The sequence below is a fragment of the Sprattus sprattus genome, assembly GCF_963457725.1.
Source record: "Sprattus sprattus genome assembly, chromosome: 18".
Taxonomy (NCBI): domain Eukaryota; kingdom Metazoa; phylum Chordata; class Actinopteri; order Clupeiformes; family Clupeidae; genus Sprattus; species Sprattus sprattus.
In genome coordinates this window covers 29,122,388-29,133,617 of record NC_137916.1, presented here as the reverse complement: position 1 = coordinate 29,133,617, position 11,230 = coordinate 29,122,388, and the positions used below count along the sequence as shown (strand labels likewise).

At 40.6% G+C, this 11,230-nt stretch overlaps 1 protein-coding gene across 1 annotated transcript; it reads left to right on the top strand.

Annotated features, from left to right (window-relative positions):
• Positions 1-1,917: 1,917 nt before the first annotated feature.
• uncx (UNC homeobox) lies at positions 1,918-5,364 on the top strand (the record flags this gene model as incomplete). The annotated part of the gene is made up of 3 exons (XM_080856003.1): positions 1,918-2,176; positions 2,735-2,910; positions 4,348-5,364. The coding sequence occupies 3 exons, from the start codon at positions 1,918-1,920 to the stop codon at positions 5,362-5,364; spliced, it is 1,452 nt and encodes a 483-aa protein (XP_080712129.1).
• Between the last annotated feature and the right edge of the window lie 5,866 nt (positions 5,365-11,230).

Sequence of the window (11,230 nt, the reverse complement as noted above, 5' to 3'; positions counted from 1 at the left end):
AAAGGCACGATCCTGCAGACATTTTAAAGAGTTCATTAAAATTTACACATTGAAATGCAGAAGGGCTGCTATTTGGGCTGGGGGTCAAGAGACGAACGGATTATATACTTCCTCATAATAATATTAATTAAACAATTTGCATGCTAATAAGGTAACAATTATCGGGGCCTCTGTTGAAAGATTCGGGTTATTACAACACGCCAATCCGAGTGCCAAGGGTCAAGGGAGTGAGTGAGGAGAGAAATTTCAGCTCAGATTAACATTATGACAGCTCCAGACTCTGAATAAATAAAGTCGAATTAATTCCCTGTAATGAAGAGAGAGACTGAACATCTACTTGTAGTGTGTGGGGATTGATTACCACTCTGTATTCACAAACACATTTGCCTCTTGCATAAATCTAACACGGCGTTTAGACATGTCCAGTTAAACAAGCTCTGCTGGGGTTATGTGTCACGTATGGAATGGCAAAGGCGACACAGAAAAGAGATAAAATGATTTTTAAAGCAAATGAGTAGCCTAACATCAGGCCAAGCTGCAAATCACAAGTCGTTTATGGATTTAGTTCCACATTTGCTGATGTATTCAAATGGTAACAATGCAAGTTATGACACATGTCCGTTTACAGGATATGGACACACATTCAGAGATCCACAAAGTCTGCCATAATGACCCAGGAGAATTTCATAATCACCACTCCTCATGGTGCAGTGAAACATTAGTAGGCTAAGTAGACTAAACATTAAGTTAGTCTGCTACTTTCAATATATAGTGAATTTAAAATAAAAATGTTCTCAAAAACATTTGCTCTCACATTTAAAACATGCATTCAGTTTGAATAAAATCATGGTTTCAACCCCATCAATATATATAAAAACGTTTGGGTAGTGGGTATCATTCAAACATTAAGTTTATATATTACGTACATTATCCACTGTATACATTTGTTTGTATACATGTACATAGAGATTAGGTGGCCAACTTAATTTCTGACAATTTGAGATCCAGTACGAATCCCATTAATTACATGACAGATATGAATATAATTTTCCATCTGAATATTACACAGTGTTTAATTAGTTGAGCATGTAATTAACGAGTTAATCTAACCCTCCTGTTAATGTCGACCCAAGATTGAGATAATATAGCCGTCTTTTATTTACTATCGTCTTTGCTGAACGGGCTATAGGCTGCTGTGCAGCTGTAGCGGGATGTTTGTAGATCTGAATTAAATTTGACAGGTCTGGATGATGAATGTCCCTTTTCCGTATCAGGCTATTTGGTGCTCGACGTTTGTGATTGCAGTGTATCAATACATCAGAGCAGCGTGTAGTGACAGCACTTTATCAACAAAGCCCAACAAGAGCACTGCCCCTGTAACGCTAACCATTCCTCTTCATGTAAACATTTCCTTACAACCCACGGAGGGTAAGTGGATTGCGTTGTGTTTTTAAGCACGACAGCGCAAAGCACGGCTGGATAAAACGGCGCGGCATCAGTCAGATGCACAGCCGACGACGACGCGGGGTGAAATTTCGGTGTCTGTTTAGCGTTTAACCAGGTATCAATCTGATCGCTCTCTCCGTGGCCCCCTGTGTGGATGTGATGTAGTTCTTATCAAAGCCCTCCTGTCTTGTTGTGACAGCCCTGATATTGTTTATTGAGGTGGATGTCAGGTTTAATTAGCAATCGATATGGAAAGCGTTTTCAGAGCGCGTCTCTGACGTCACATGCGATTAACGTTTCTCATTGGTCTCGAATTCCCAGAGCCGAGGCTAATTATTGGAAGGTTCGTGTTGATAAAGTAGAGCTCATCCTCCTCACCACATCATGTCCCCTCCTTGCTGGCCACACTCACTGCATGTTTTTTAAATTCCCATCACCAGCCTCAAGACGTCGTTTCCTTTTGCCTGGGAGATGATGGACAGCAGGATACTGGATCCACCTCATGCCCAGTTCGGAGGCTCTCTCGGTGGGATGGTGAGCTTTCCTTACCATCTAAGCCACCACCATGTTTACGAATTAGCCGGTCATCAACTTCAATCTGCAGCTGCAGTTCCTTTCTCAATAGACGGATTACTTAACGGTTCCTGCGCAGCTTCAGTGGTTAATTCGAACCATCTTTTGTCGTCTGGCTGCGGTATGAATGGAGACAACCACCAGTACAAACTGTCAGGTAAGCAAACGACAGAGACGCTACTTGTACAAAGATATGCTTCTGTTTAAGTATAGGCTACCATCGATATGTAGGAAAGCAATTGAAATGGCAATGTAAATAGTACTCCTATGTTGCTGGTACACTGCAGTCGATAGCATAGAAACAAGGCTAGGGGAAACAAAGAAGCGATCATCTCCATTAAAATGTTGTTACAGTAACAAGGCAGCGTTTCAGTTGCCAAAGGGCGCAGAGTGAGCTCTCTCAAACATGGACGTGCTTCTAAGAAGCCACAAAGGAAATTACACGATTGAATGCTACTGTGTGCAGTATTATTATTATTATTAGTATTATTATTATTATAAGTAGTAGTAGTATTGTTGTTATTATTTGTATTACTATGTAGGCTAGTTTTAGTATACAGCTAAGACATCAAATCGTGTAGCCTTAATATAAGGTTACAAATCCTGGCGACAAACAAACTTACTTTAGCCTATTTTATGATCATTGAGACATTATTATTAGAGACATGGATATATTTGTCTCTACATGCAGTCTTATTTTACCCTCTTATACTAGATTCAGGAGATCCAGACAAGGATAGCCCCGGTTGTAAAAGAAGACGAACTCGCACCAATTTCACTGGTTGGCAGCTGGAGGAATTAGAGAAGGCTTTTAATGAGAGTCACTACCCAGACGTGTTCATGAGGGAAGCACTCGCCCTGAGGTTGGACTTGATAGAATCAAGGGTGCAGGTAAATATTCCTAACTTTGAATTTCATGTCTTGTCCCCTTTCCGTGTGGTGTTTTGAGTTACTGCAAAAGTGACATTTGCTGCTGGCCATGTAGAAATCCTCATGTGGATATGTGTCTGTGGTTTCATTTAACAATGCTGTCGGAATGTAAATAGCAAAGTATAAATAATCAGAGGTAGAACCCCTCTTTGATATCAGTCGCGGGTGCACATGCTGTTTGTAATCTTAGGTGAATTGCAGTTGCATAATATGCTGAAGTTGACTTTCGGTGAATGTATAAATCCTTAGGAATATTTCGGTGTGTTCTACTGTGCTAACTTCACTAAATTGACCTGACTTGGACACAGACCAACAGTACAGGCTTTTATAGTCCCTGTGAGATCAATATACTGTGCATAACAAAAATGCATGAAATTGTAAACGTCAAGGAGAACTGAGAAGACTAAAAATGTAATGTAAAAATAAATATTGTTTAAGAACATGGTTCAGCGAAGACAATAACAATATTTTATTTTAAAACAAAAATATTTAGCGGACAGAGAAAAATCTCAAGTAGTATAATTGTTTCTTAAATACCATTAGGGCCTTACCGGGGCCTACCTCTACCAGGTTTCTCATCCACAAGGAAAAATAGCAAAGGTCTAAACACGAGGCGCAGCAAAAAGGATAGGATCAAAGCAAAACCTGTCTAAACACGAAACGTGTAGGCCACTTCAAAATGTTCACGACTATTTCTTTATGGTTACAGTAGCACTAGGTAGGCTACACATCATTTTGAAATGTATTGCCTCGGGAATACATTTGTGTCGAGTGTAGTCATTTTTATTATTAAATATATTAATATAGTAAACATGTTTCATATTTAGTGATGAAGGAATGGCCTGACAATAATCTACTATTTGTTTTAAAAATAACATTATAGGGTATCATCATTACATAGCCTATTACATTTTGAGATACTATAGGGCACTTTAAATATAATCGTATAGCTATGCAGTAGCCTACACGTAGGAATAAAAAACTAAAAATACAAATATTACATTAAGCCCTCAACATATTTAAATGTCCATAGCTTTCTCGGTTTATTGGCTAAAGAATTAGGCTAATATTATTGATATAGTTGGCTATATCAATGGCTATACCAATATTTCAGCAGAGAATAAATTCACCCACACGTGTGGCAATATATAAAGAAGAACCACGGTAAATTGTTTTATATGTTTTTATTGTTTATCTGTCATTTGCAATTTATTTTATTTAGCTTCTCTAAGAAGTCGATTGCAACAGTCTGAATTAAATTCCAAAGGCAATGAGGATGCATCCCAACATTTCTGTCTGGACATCGTGACAGAACGCAGTGGAGATTATCTGCATTTAACCTGCTAGAACAAAAAAAAAATGAAATGGAAATGAATATTGCTTTTCTTCGGTGTATAGGTATGGTTCCAAAACCGCAGAGCTAAATGGAGGAAAAAGGAAAACACGAAAAAGGGTCCGGGCCGACCTGCTCACAACTCCCACCCAACCACCTGCAGTGGAGAGCCGATGGACCCGGAGGAGATCGCCCGGAGAGAACTGGAGAGGATGGACAAGAAGAAGCGGAAGCAGGAGAAACGGCTTCTGAGGTCACAAAACAAACTCCTGCACGGGGACTTATTTCACACTCCGGGATCTGACAGTGACAGTGGCGTGTCACACGTAACGGACAGCGAGCTTAGCAGTCTACATGGTGACATGGGCCTGGGCCGAAGCCAAACGCAACCCAGCTGCGACCAAACCCCACAAAGACTCCAGAACCAAAGAAACCCAAACCAAGACGCGAGTGGATCCGAGCTGGACTCGTCCGACAGCAGTCAGCAGTCAAACTTGGGTTCCAACGGCAGGACCTCCACTATCCAGAAACTTAACCCTTTCAGCGTGGAGAGTCTCCTGTCTGACTCAAGGCCAAGGCGGAAACCCACTGTGGATTTCCCAACTTTACCGTCCTCTAGACCTTTGATAGGGAAGGGACATTTCTTACTCTACCCCATTACACAGCCCCTCGGTTTCATTGTTCCACAAACATCTCTCAAGGCATCAGCATCAGGTCTTGACACTGATAACGTCCCTCAAAGAGGGTCACAAAGTGAAAGCCTCACAGCAAATTTGGGACATAAGAACACCAATGATTCCGACCATGCCAATACCCACGCGACACCAATCAAAGGACAAGTTAATCACTCGGTTAGAAATACGAGTTCGCCCAACGGCCCGACCCACATTCCCTTTAATAGCAATCAGTCTGCAGGAGGTTGCAATGAAATATGCCTTCAAGAGAAGGAACCAGACCATGTCAGTCCTAGGTCTCCACCTCAAGAGAAGTCTTTAACAGACTATAAAGACACAGCTGAACCAACGTCAACCAACCATTCCTCGGACACAAACAAAGACTCAGTAAATGTCGACATGGGATAATATACGGTTCTTAGCTGCCGCGAGATTGAGGTGAAAAAGTAAAAACCTTCAAAAGCGTAACCGAAGAAAAGACATATCAAAACATTTCATTTTTTCGCTGACATGTTTAGGCTCTGATTAAGGGGGACTATCTGTGTGAATATTTTGTGTACATGTGTGATGGGCTATCAAATGTTTATTGGAAAAAATAGAAGCAGACCCCTTGTGTATCAAACTGTAAAAAGAACAAGACAACAGAAATCCTCAGACGTTGTATAAAGTATTGAAATATTTATATATGTAAGTTTTTCATAAATAAATCAATTGTATACAATAAACCTAAAGCGTGTTCGACCCTAAATAGCCTTTATGCTGTGGGTATAGGTAGCTGTTTCTTTTAAAACCTGATGTTGTATTTTTGTGTATTGCTTTAACAAATTTATTCATCTATAAGCCCCGCTGAAATGAGGTTACGAGCCGGAGGCGAAAAGACCCGTTCGACTCCTGCAGAGTTTTGATATGAAAGTAATTATTTTCCCGGTGGCTACTGCAGGGATTCAGTTTATTTTAGCCCAAAGGGTTATAATACATTACCGATTTCTAGTGATATGAAATCACATAAACTTCCAAGAATAATAGAATTAGCATGAAAGGCTGGGGTGTCAAATTGAAATAGGAAAATAATAGTCCAGGCAGCTGGGAGTGTGTTTGTGCATATTGGATAGGAGATGGGAATTCGTGGGGCGGAATTTTCATGAGCTTTTCACTTTGTCAGGGCCCTTGTAGCCGGCTATATTAAGATAGATGTTCAATGATATCCCTCATTGTTCTGTCGCTTATATTGATGTTCCTGTGTTATCAGCCTATTGATCATGCGTCGCCTGTAATAGGACGGGCGCAGCAAACGTGCCTATTTACAATAGCAGAACACATTTGTTCTAATAGGGTTGGCGGTCCCGGGGGAGGCTGAGGGGGCTCCCAGACATCTGCGCCTTGACAATATTAGAAATGTTGACCAGATCTAAAGTCGAGGCAAGAATAAAATAATAGCCTACACACCCATGGTTCAAGCTGCAAACTTTGAGGGATACCTTCATAACAAGGCCACCAAATAGCACATCTAAAATTCAAATATCAAAGGCATTTATTCTGGCCATCCTGGTCTGTTTATATCCTTGTTAAATATCCCCGAGCCCTCGCACTCTCATCGGGTCTTGATTTGCAAATAAATTGAAAATAATCAGAGGGACAGCTTTACGTTTGAGCAGGCGCAAATGAATTTCTGAGCCCGTGTCCCTTTCAAAATATTTACATAATTTTCAACCAGCGACTGCTGTTTGCTCTGAATGACTAAATACTTCAAATGGATAGCTCCTTTGAAACAGGGCATAGAAACTAAATATATCAAAATGTAGGAGCAGAAACAAAATGGCAAATAATAATCAAGGGTCCCACAAAGGTTATATTACCTACTAGAATTCAGAGACAGGAAATCAATAAACTAATAAAGCAATTATTTAATGGACAAAGAGCATTATACATTGCCCTGGGGGAATCCCCTGCCCAACCAAAAACAATAACGTTAATAATGTATTCTCCATGTGTGCTCCTTGTTATTAACAAAATCCTCTGCAGCATAGCACAAAGGTATCGCTTCTTCTCATTCTCTTGCAGTCAGCTGCAAGATATATGCTTCATTTCGGTCAATGAATTGCCTTTTAGATTAGGCCCATGAAAAAAAAGCAAGTGTTTGGAAATTGTGAGTTGTCTGGAGGTGTCCTTCAATTTGCTGCTGGTTTTTTTTCTACTTTTTTTTGGAGCGCGTTGGTGGGGGCTGTTCATGTATAATTCATGTGCAGTCTGAATAGGAGTATCGCTGGCTGCACACTGCTGGCCTTAAGGTGAAATTAGCGATTTGCTTAAGTAGTTAAGCTTTTGCCTGAAAGCAGCACGCTGTATGATTCAAGACAAACTATCAATCGATATGGCCCAGGCAGCCTCCAGGAGATGTGTCCTCCATGAATCATACTTTATGAATTCAATTTCTACCCGGAGAAATTTTCAATTTGAACGCCGGATCATTATGGGAGAGTGTAAATTGTTTTTGCTCTATTATGCATCGGACGCCATCATTTTTCTTTCTAATTACGGAGGTGTCAGGTCGGGCTGTCATGCAGGCGCTGATTTTCAATTTAACTGATCATCATGCATTCATTTTCCCATTTGATAAATCTGCTATCTCGACGCCGCGCCATGCCTTGAATGCTAAGAGAGAGAGAACAGCAAAGTAATAGGCGTGTGTGTGTGCCGCAATAAGTGCAGATCAGGCAGCTAATTTAGCACCTCCTGATATTCCATCTCCATTTCTCATTTTCAAGTCTCAGAGGGGAGAATAGCAGCCCAAAGGCAGCCAGCTGAAATTCAACACCAGCTAGTAAAACGACTCTGAAAACGCTTGTTTTCCACAACACATTCTCCAAATTAGGATATCAAGCTTAATTAATGCTAATTGAGTTCCTCAATACGTGTTATTTTTATTTAATAGAAACAAATTTGCGCAATTAATTATGAAGGTGATTTTCAAGAGCCTCATTTGCAAGACCCAGACTCCCCCTCCCCTTCCTCTCAGCTTTGTAGATTAATTTCCTCTGTCAATTTGTATTTTCCCAAACTCAGGGGTGAACCCAGTCCTAGAAGAGAACAGACAAGCCATTAGACCTAGTCCAATTATGACCATACCTTCTTTTGTATTTCATATTGTAGGTTGAGGAATAAAACAGATTGAACTGACATTGCAGCTAAAATGCAAAACACAAAACACAAAACACATTCAATGGGCCTATATCGTTCAGGCCCACCATTAAGGAAGATGTAGGATAAGTGATTGAGATATTGCTGCTTCTGAGAATAGCAAAATGAAATAACAACTATGGTCTACTTAAATTTGGGCGAGCCAGACTATAATTGAAGCAGGCAAATAGCCATTGTGATTGTGATTAACAGAGGAAAGAAATGGGTTATAGTGACCTTAGATAATTAATTGGTTTTCTAGGCCGAGAAAGTTCTTTGATATAGCCTAGCTTTCTTATGCTCATTCTCTTGAGATTCAACAATCCCAACTGCTTAATAGCAGACGACTACGTTTTTCGGGGGTAGATTTGTGTGTTCTGTGAAGTGTAACATAGACCAATAGATGTTCCTACTAAGTCTATCTGGGACATTTTATCATTCATGTAAGTCTTACAACATTTGTTCAAAGATACGGTTCCAAGAATAAACACAAATAGTGTGCGTAAAAGCAGGAGCATCAAACGCTGTCAAACCGATTCAGAGGTGCTACAGCTGAATGAGATTAATAGCACAGAGGGTTTTCTCGTCGTAATCACAAGGGAAGAGATATCTTAAATTTAACCGTATTCAATTTTTATAGATAAAATGGCAAAACCCCACCACGTGATCAAGAAAAATCAATTCTGAAATCGACCGTAAAACAATGCACGTGCCAATTACGATTATATCCTGGGTTTGCGCAGCAAAGATAAGGACGGTATCGTCCACTGAATTAATAGGCATCCAATGTGAAATAATCCTAAAAATGCACGGGAGGCTAGCGACAGGATAGGAGCCAAATGTCAAGTACCGTTTTAAGCGATTGTGAGAAAGATCCAAGTGGTGCAAGCTCCTCTTTGGCAACCAGTAGGGCAGCTTTGTAACATCAACCTTGTAGCCCTCAGCACCTCTTATTCCCATTAAAATATGGATGAATGACACTACTGAGAACACTTAACTTCAGCCAGACAATAGCTTTAATGCCTTGCATATACATTTAGGATATATATTTGAACAATAACAAAAGACAAAGACAGCGGATTACAAACCAGAATGTAAAATAGCATGTGTGTGCTCCCATATGTGTATATGCTTTACATGTTCTGGGTGCACATGCATTTGACTAAGACCGTCACTGCACAGCAGTGGTTCTGTAGTAAAATAGGTTATGTGCTGTTCTTCGCTATCCCTCACTTAAGCTCCAGCATAGGCCCCTATCCATGCTGGGCGCCCACATACCCAAGTAGGCAATAACAGAGTGCTTAGTTCCTCCTCTGTCTGGAGCAAATTGAAAATTTCCATCAGCTAATGTTGACAGATTATAAGTAAATCTACCCCAACTGCTGCTAGGGTCTGTTGTTTAAAGTCTACTGAGTACATCGAATAACATTTAATTATCTCATCATCATATCTGTCGCCTGTCAGCTTTATCTGAACATTTGTACCTCAGCAAACTATGGCAGACCTCTATTTACCAAAACAGGATCCATACACCACACATGGCATACAGGATAAATCTCACATCACCTAAAAAGTGGGGGGGTCATAATAAGGTTGTCATATGGCCGGCACACCAATAAACACCCCCCAATGACCAGAATTGATTTTTTTTTTGGACCAAAGCATTGTATAACGTGAGCTACACCAATGCATAACTCACGAATAATAGACTGCCATATGAAGAGGGGCCATCAAATCGGTTTTTGATTTTGAATTGTTTTACTTTACATGTTTCTGACCTGGAATATATCAGCATGATAAACATGACCTCAATATTAACACCATCTCCCCTGGTCATAGTGGTTATTAAATACCTAACAGCCTGTGACTGCAGGCCTGCTCATCTCCACTAATTATCACCTCATGAAAAGTGTTTCATTAGGCCTTTTCATCACACAAACCCAGGAATTCGGGCCAAAGGATTAATAACCAGCCTTTGTTGGTAATCTCTCCACAAACTGATAATATGGCCAAATTTTCAAAGCCATGGCCAGCGTAAGATAAGAACTAAAGCAGCCTTGACGCAGTGCTCGGAGTGCAATCAGAAACATTACTTAAAAATGAAATCCGTAATTAAGACGCGGTTTTGTTACAGCCCTTTTTGCAGTTTCATGACAACTGTCGTTAAACTTTGCAAGACATCAAAAGTAGATTGTGAAGCTGGTTAGAGAATAATCAAATGTGTTAGGAGGTGTACATTAAAATATGCTACACAATAGAAGTTAACAAAACAATAGTTTTGTTTGTAAATGATCAGATGTATAAACAATATCATTTTCACCTGGTGAGGAGAACAATTGATTTCATAAGGACAGCAGGCTAAAGGAGGCCCACTGGTAAATTCATATTTCCAGTGATGTTGTGGTAGGGACTGCATATAGCATATAATAGCTAGCTTTAGACTTTTTTGATGACAAAATACCCACTGCTGGATGTACCCCTATATCTTTGCAATCAGATCCTTTGGTATTGCCTATGAACGAGGGTTCTCAAGGGAGCCTGTCACCTATAACTTCAAAAGATACATCGCAGCCAAGAAATGCATCTACCTTGGTCTAACTGACTCCTTCACCTACAGATATTAATGTGAAGAGCTGTGCAGTTCACACAGTCTGACTAAAAACATCCTTCCTCAGAGAAGAGTAGGCACAACAACTCTACTACCAGCTCTGACTGTACACACTATATCACTGCTTCACCTCTTAAAGAGACATCATCATTTCCTCCATAAACTACCCCAGTGTAAAGCAGAATTCACCCGGCTCAACTCAACAGCAGCACATAAAAAATAAAAAAGCTACATTGGTGACCACTTGTAAAATAACCGCCCAAAAAACAGCCTCCTGGGCCGCCCGAGAAGCCTGCGCGCTTCTCACCTGTGTGTCACCGTGCCGCGCGGCGCTGCGTGCCTGACGACTAAACCACTCGATGGCGGCTCTGAGAAAAAACGCGGGGTGTAAACAGGCACCCCTGCTCCGTCGTCTTCTTCCCAGGGAGTCTTGCGCCCTGGAGGTTAATGAGGCGTGAAGTGTGAAAACTTCCTGAGATGGGATGAGTT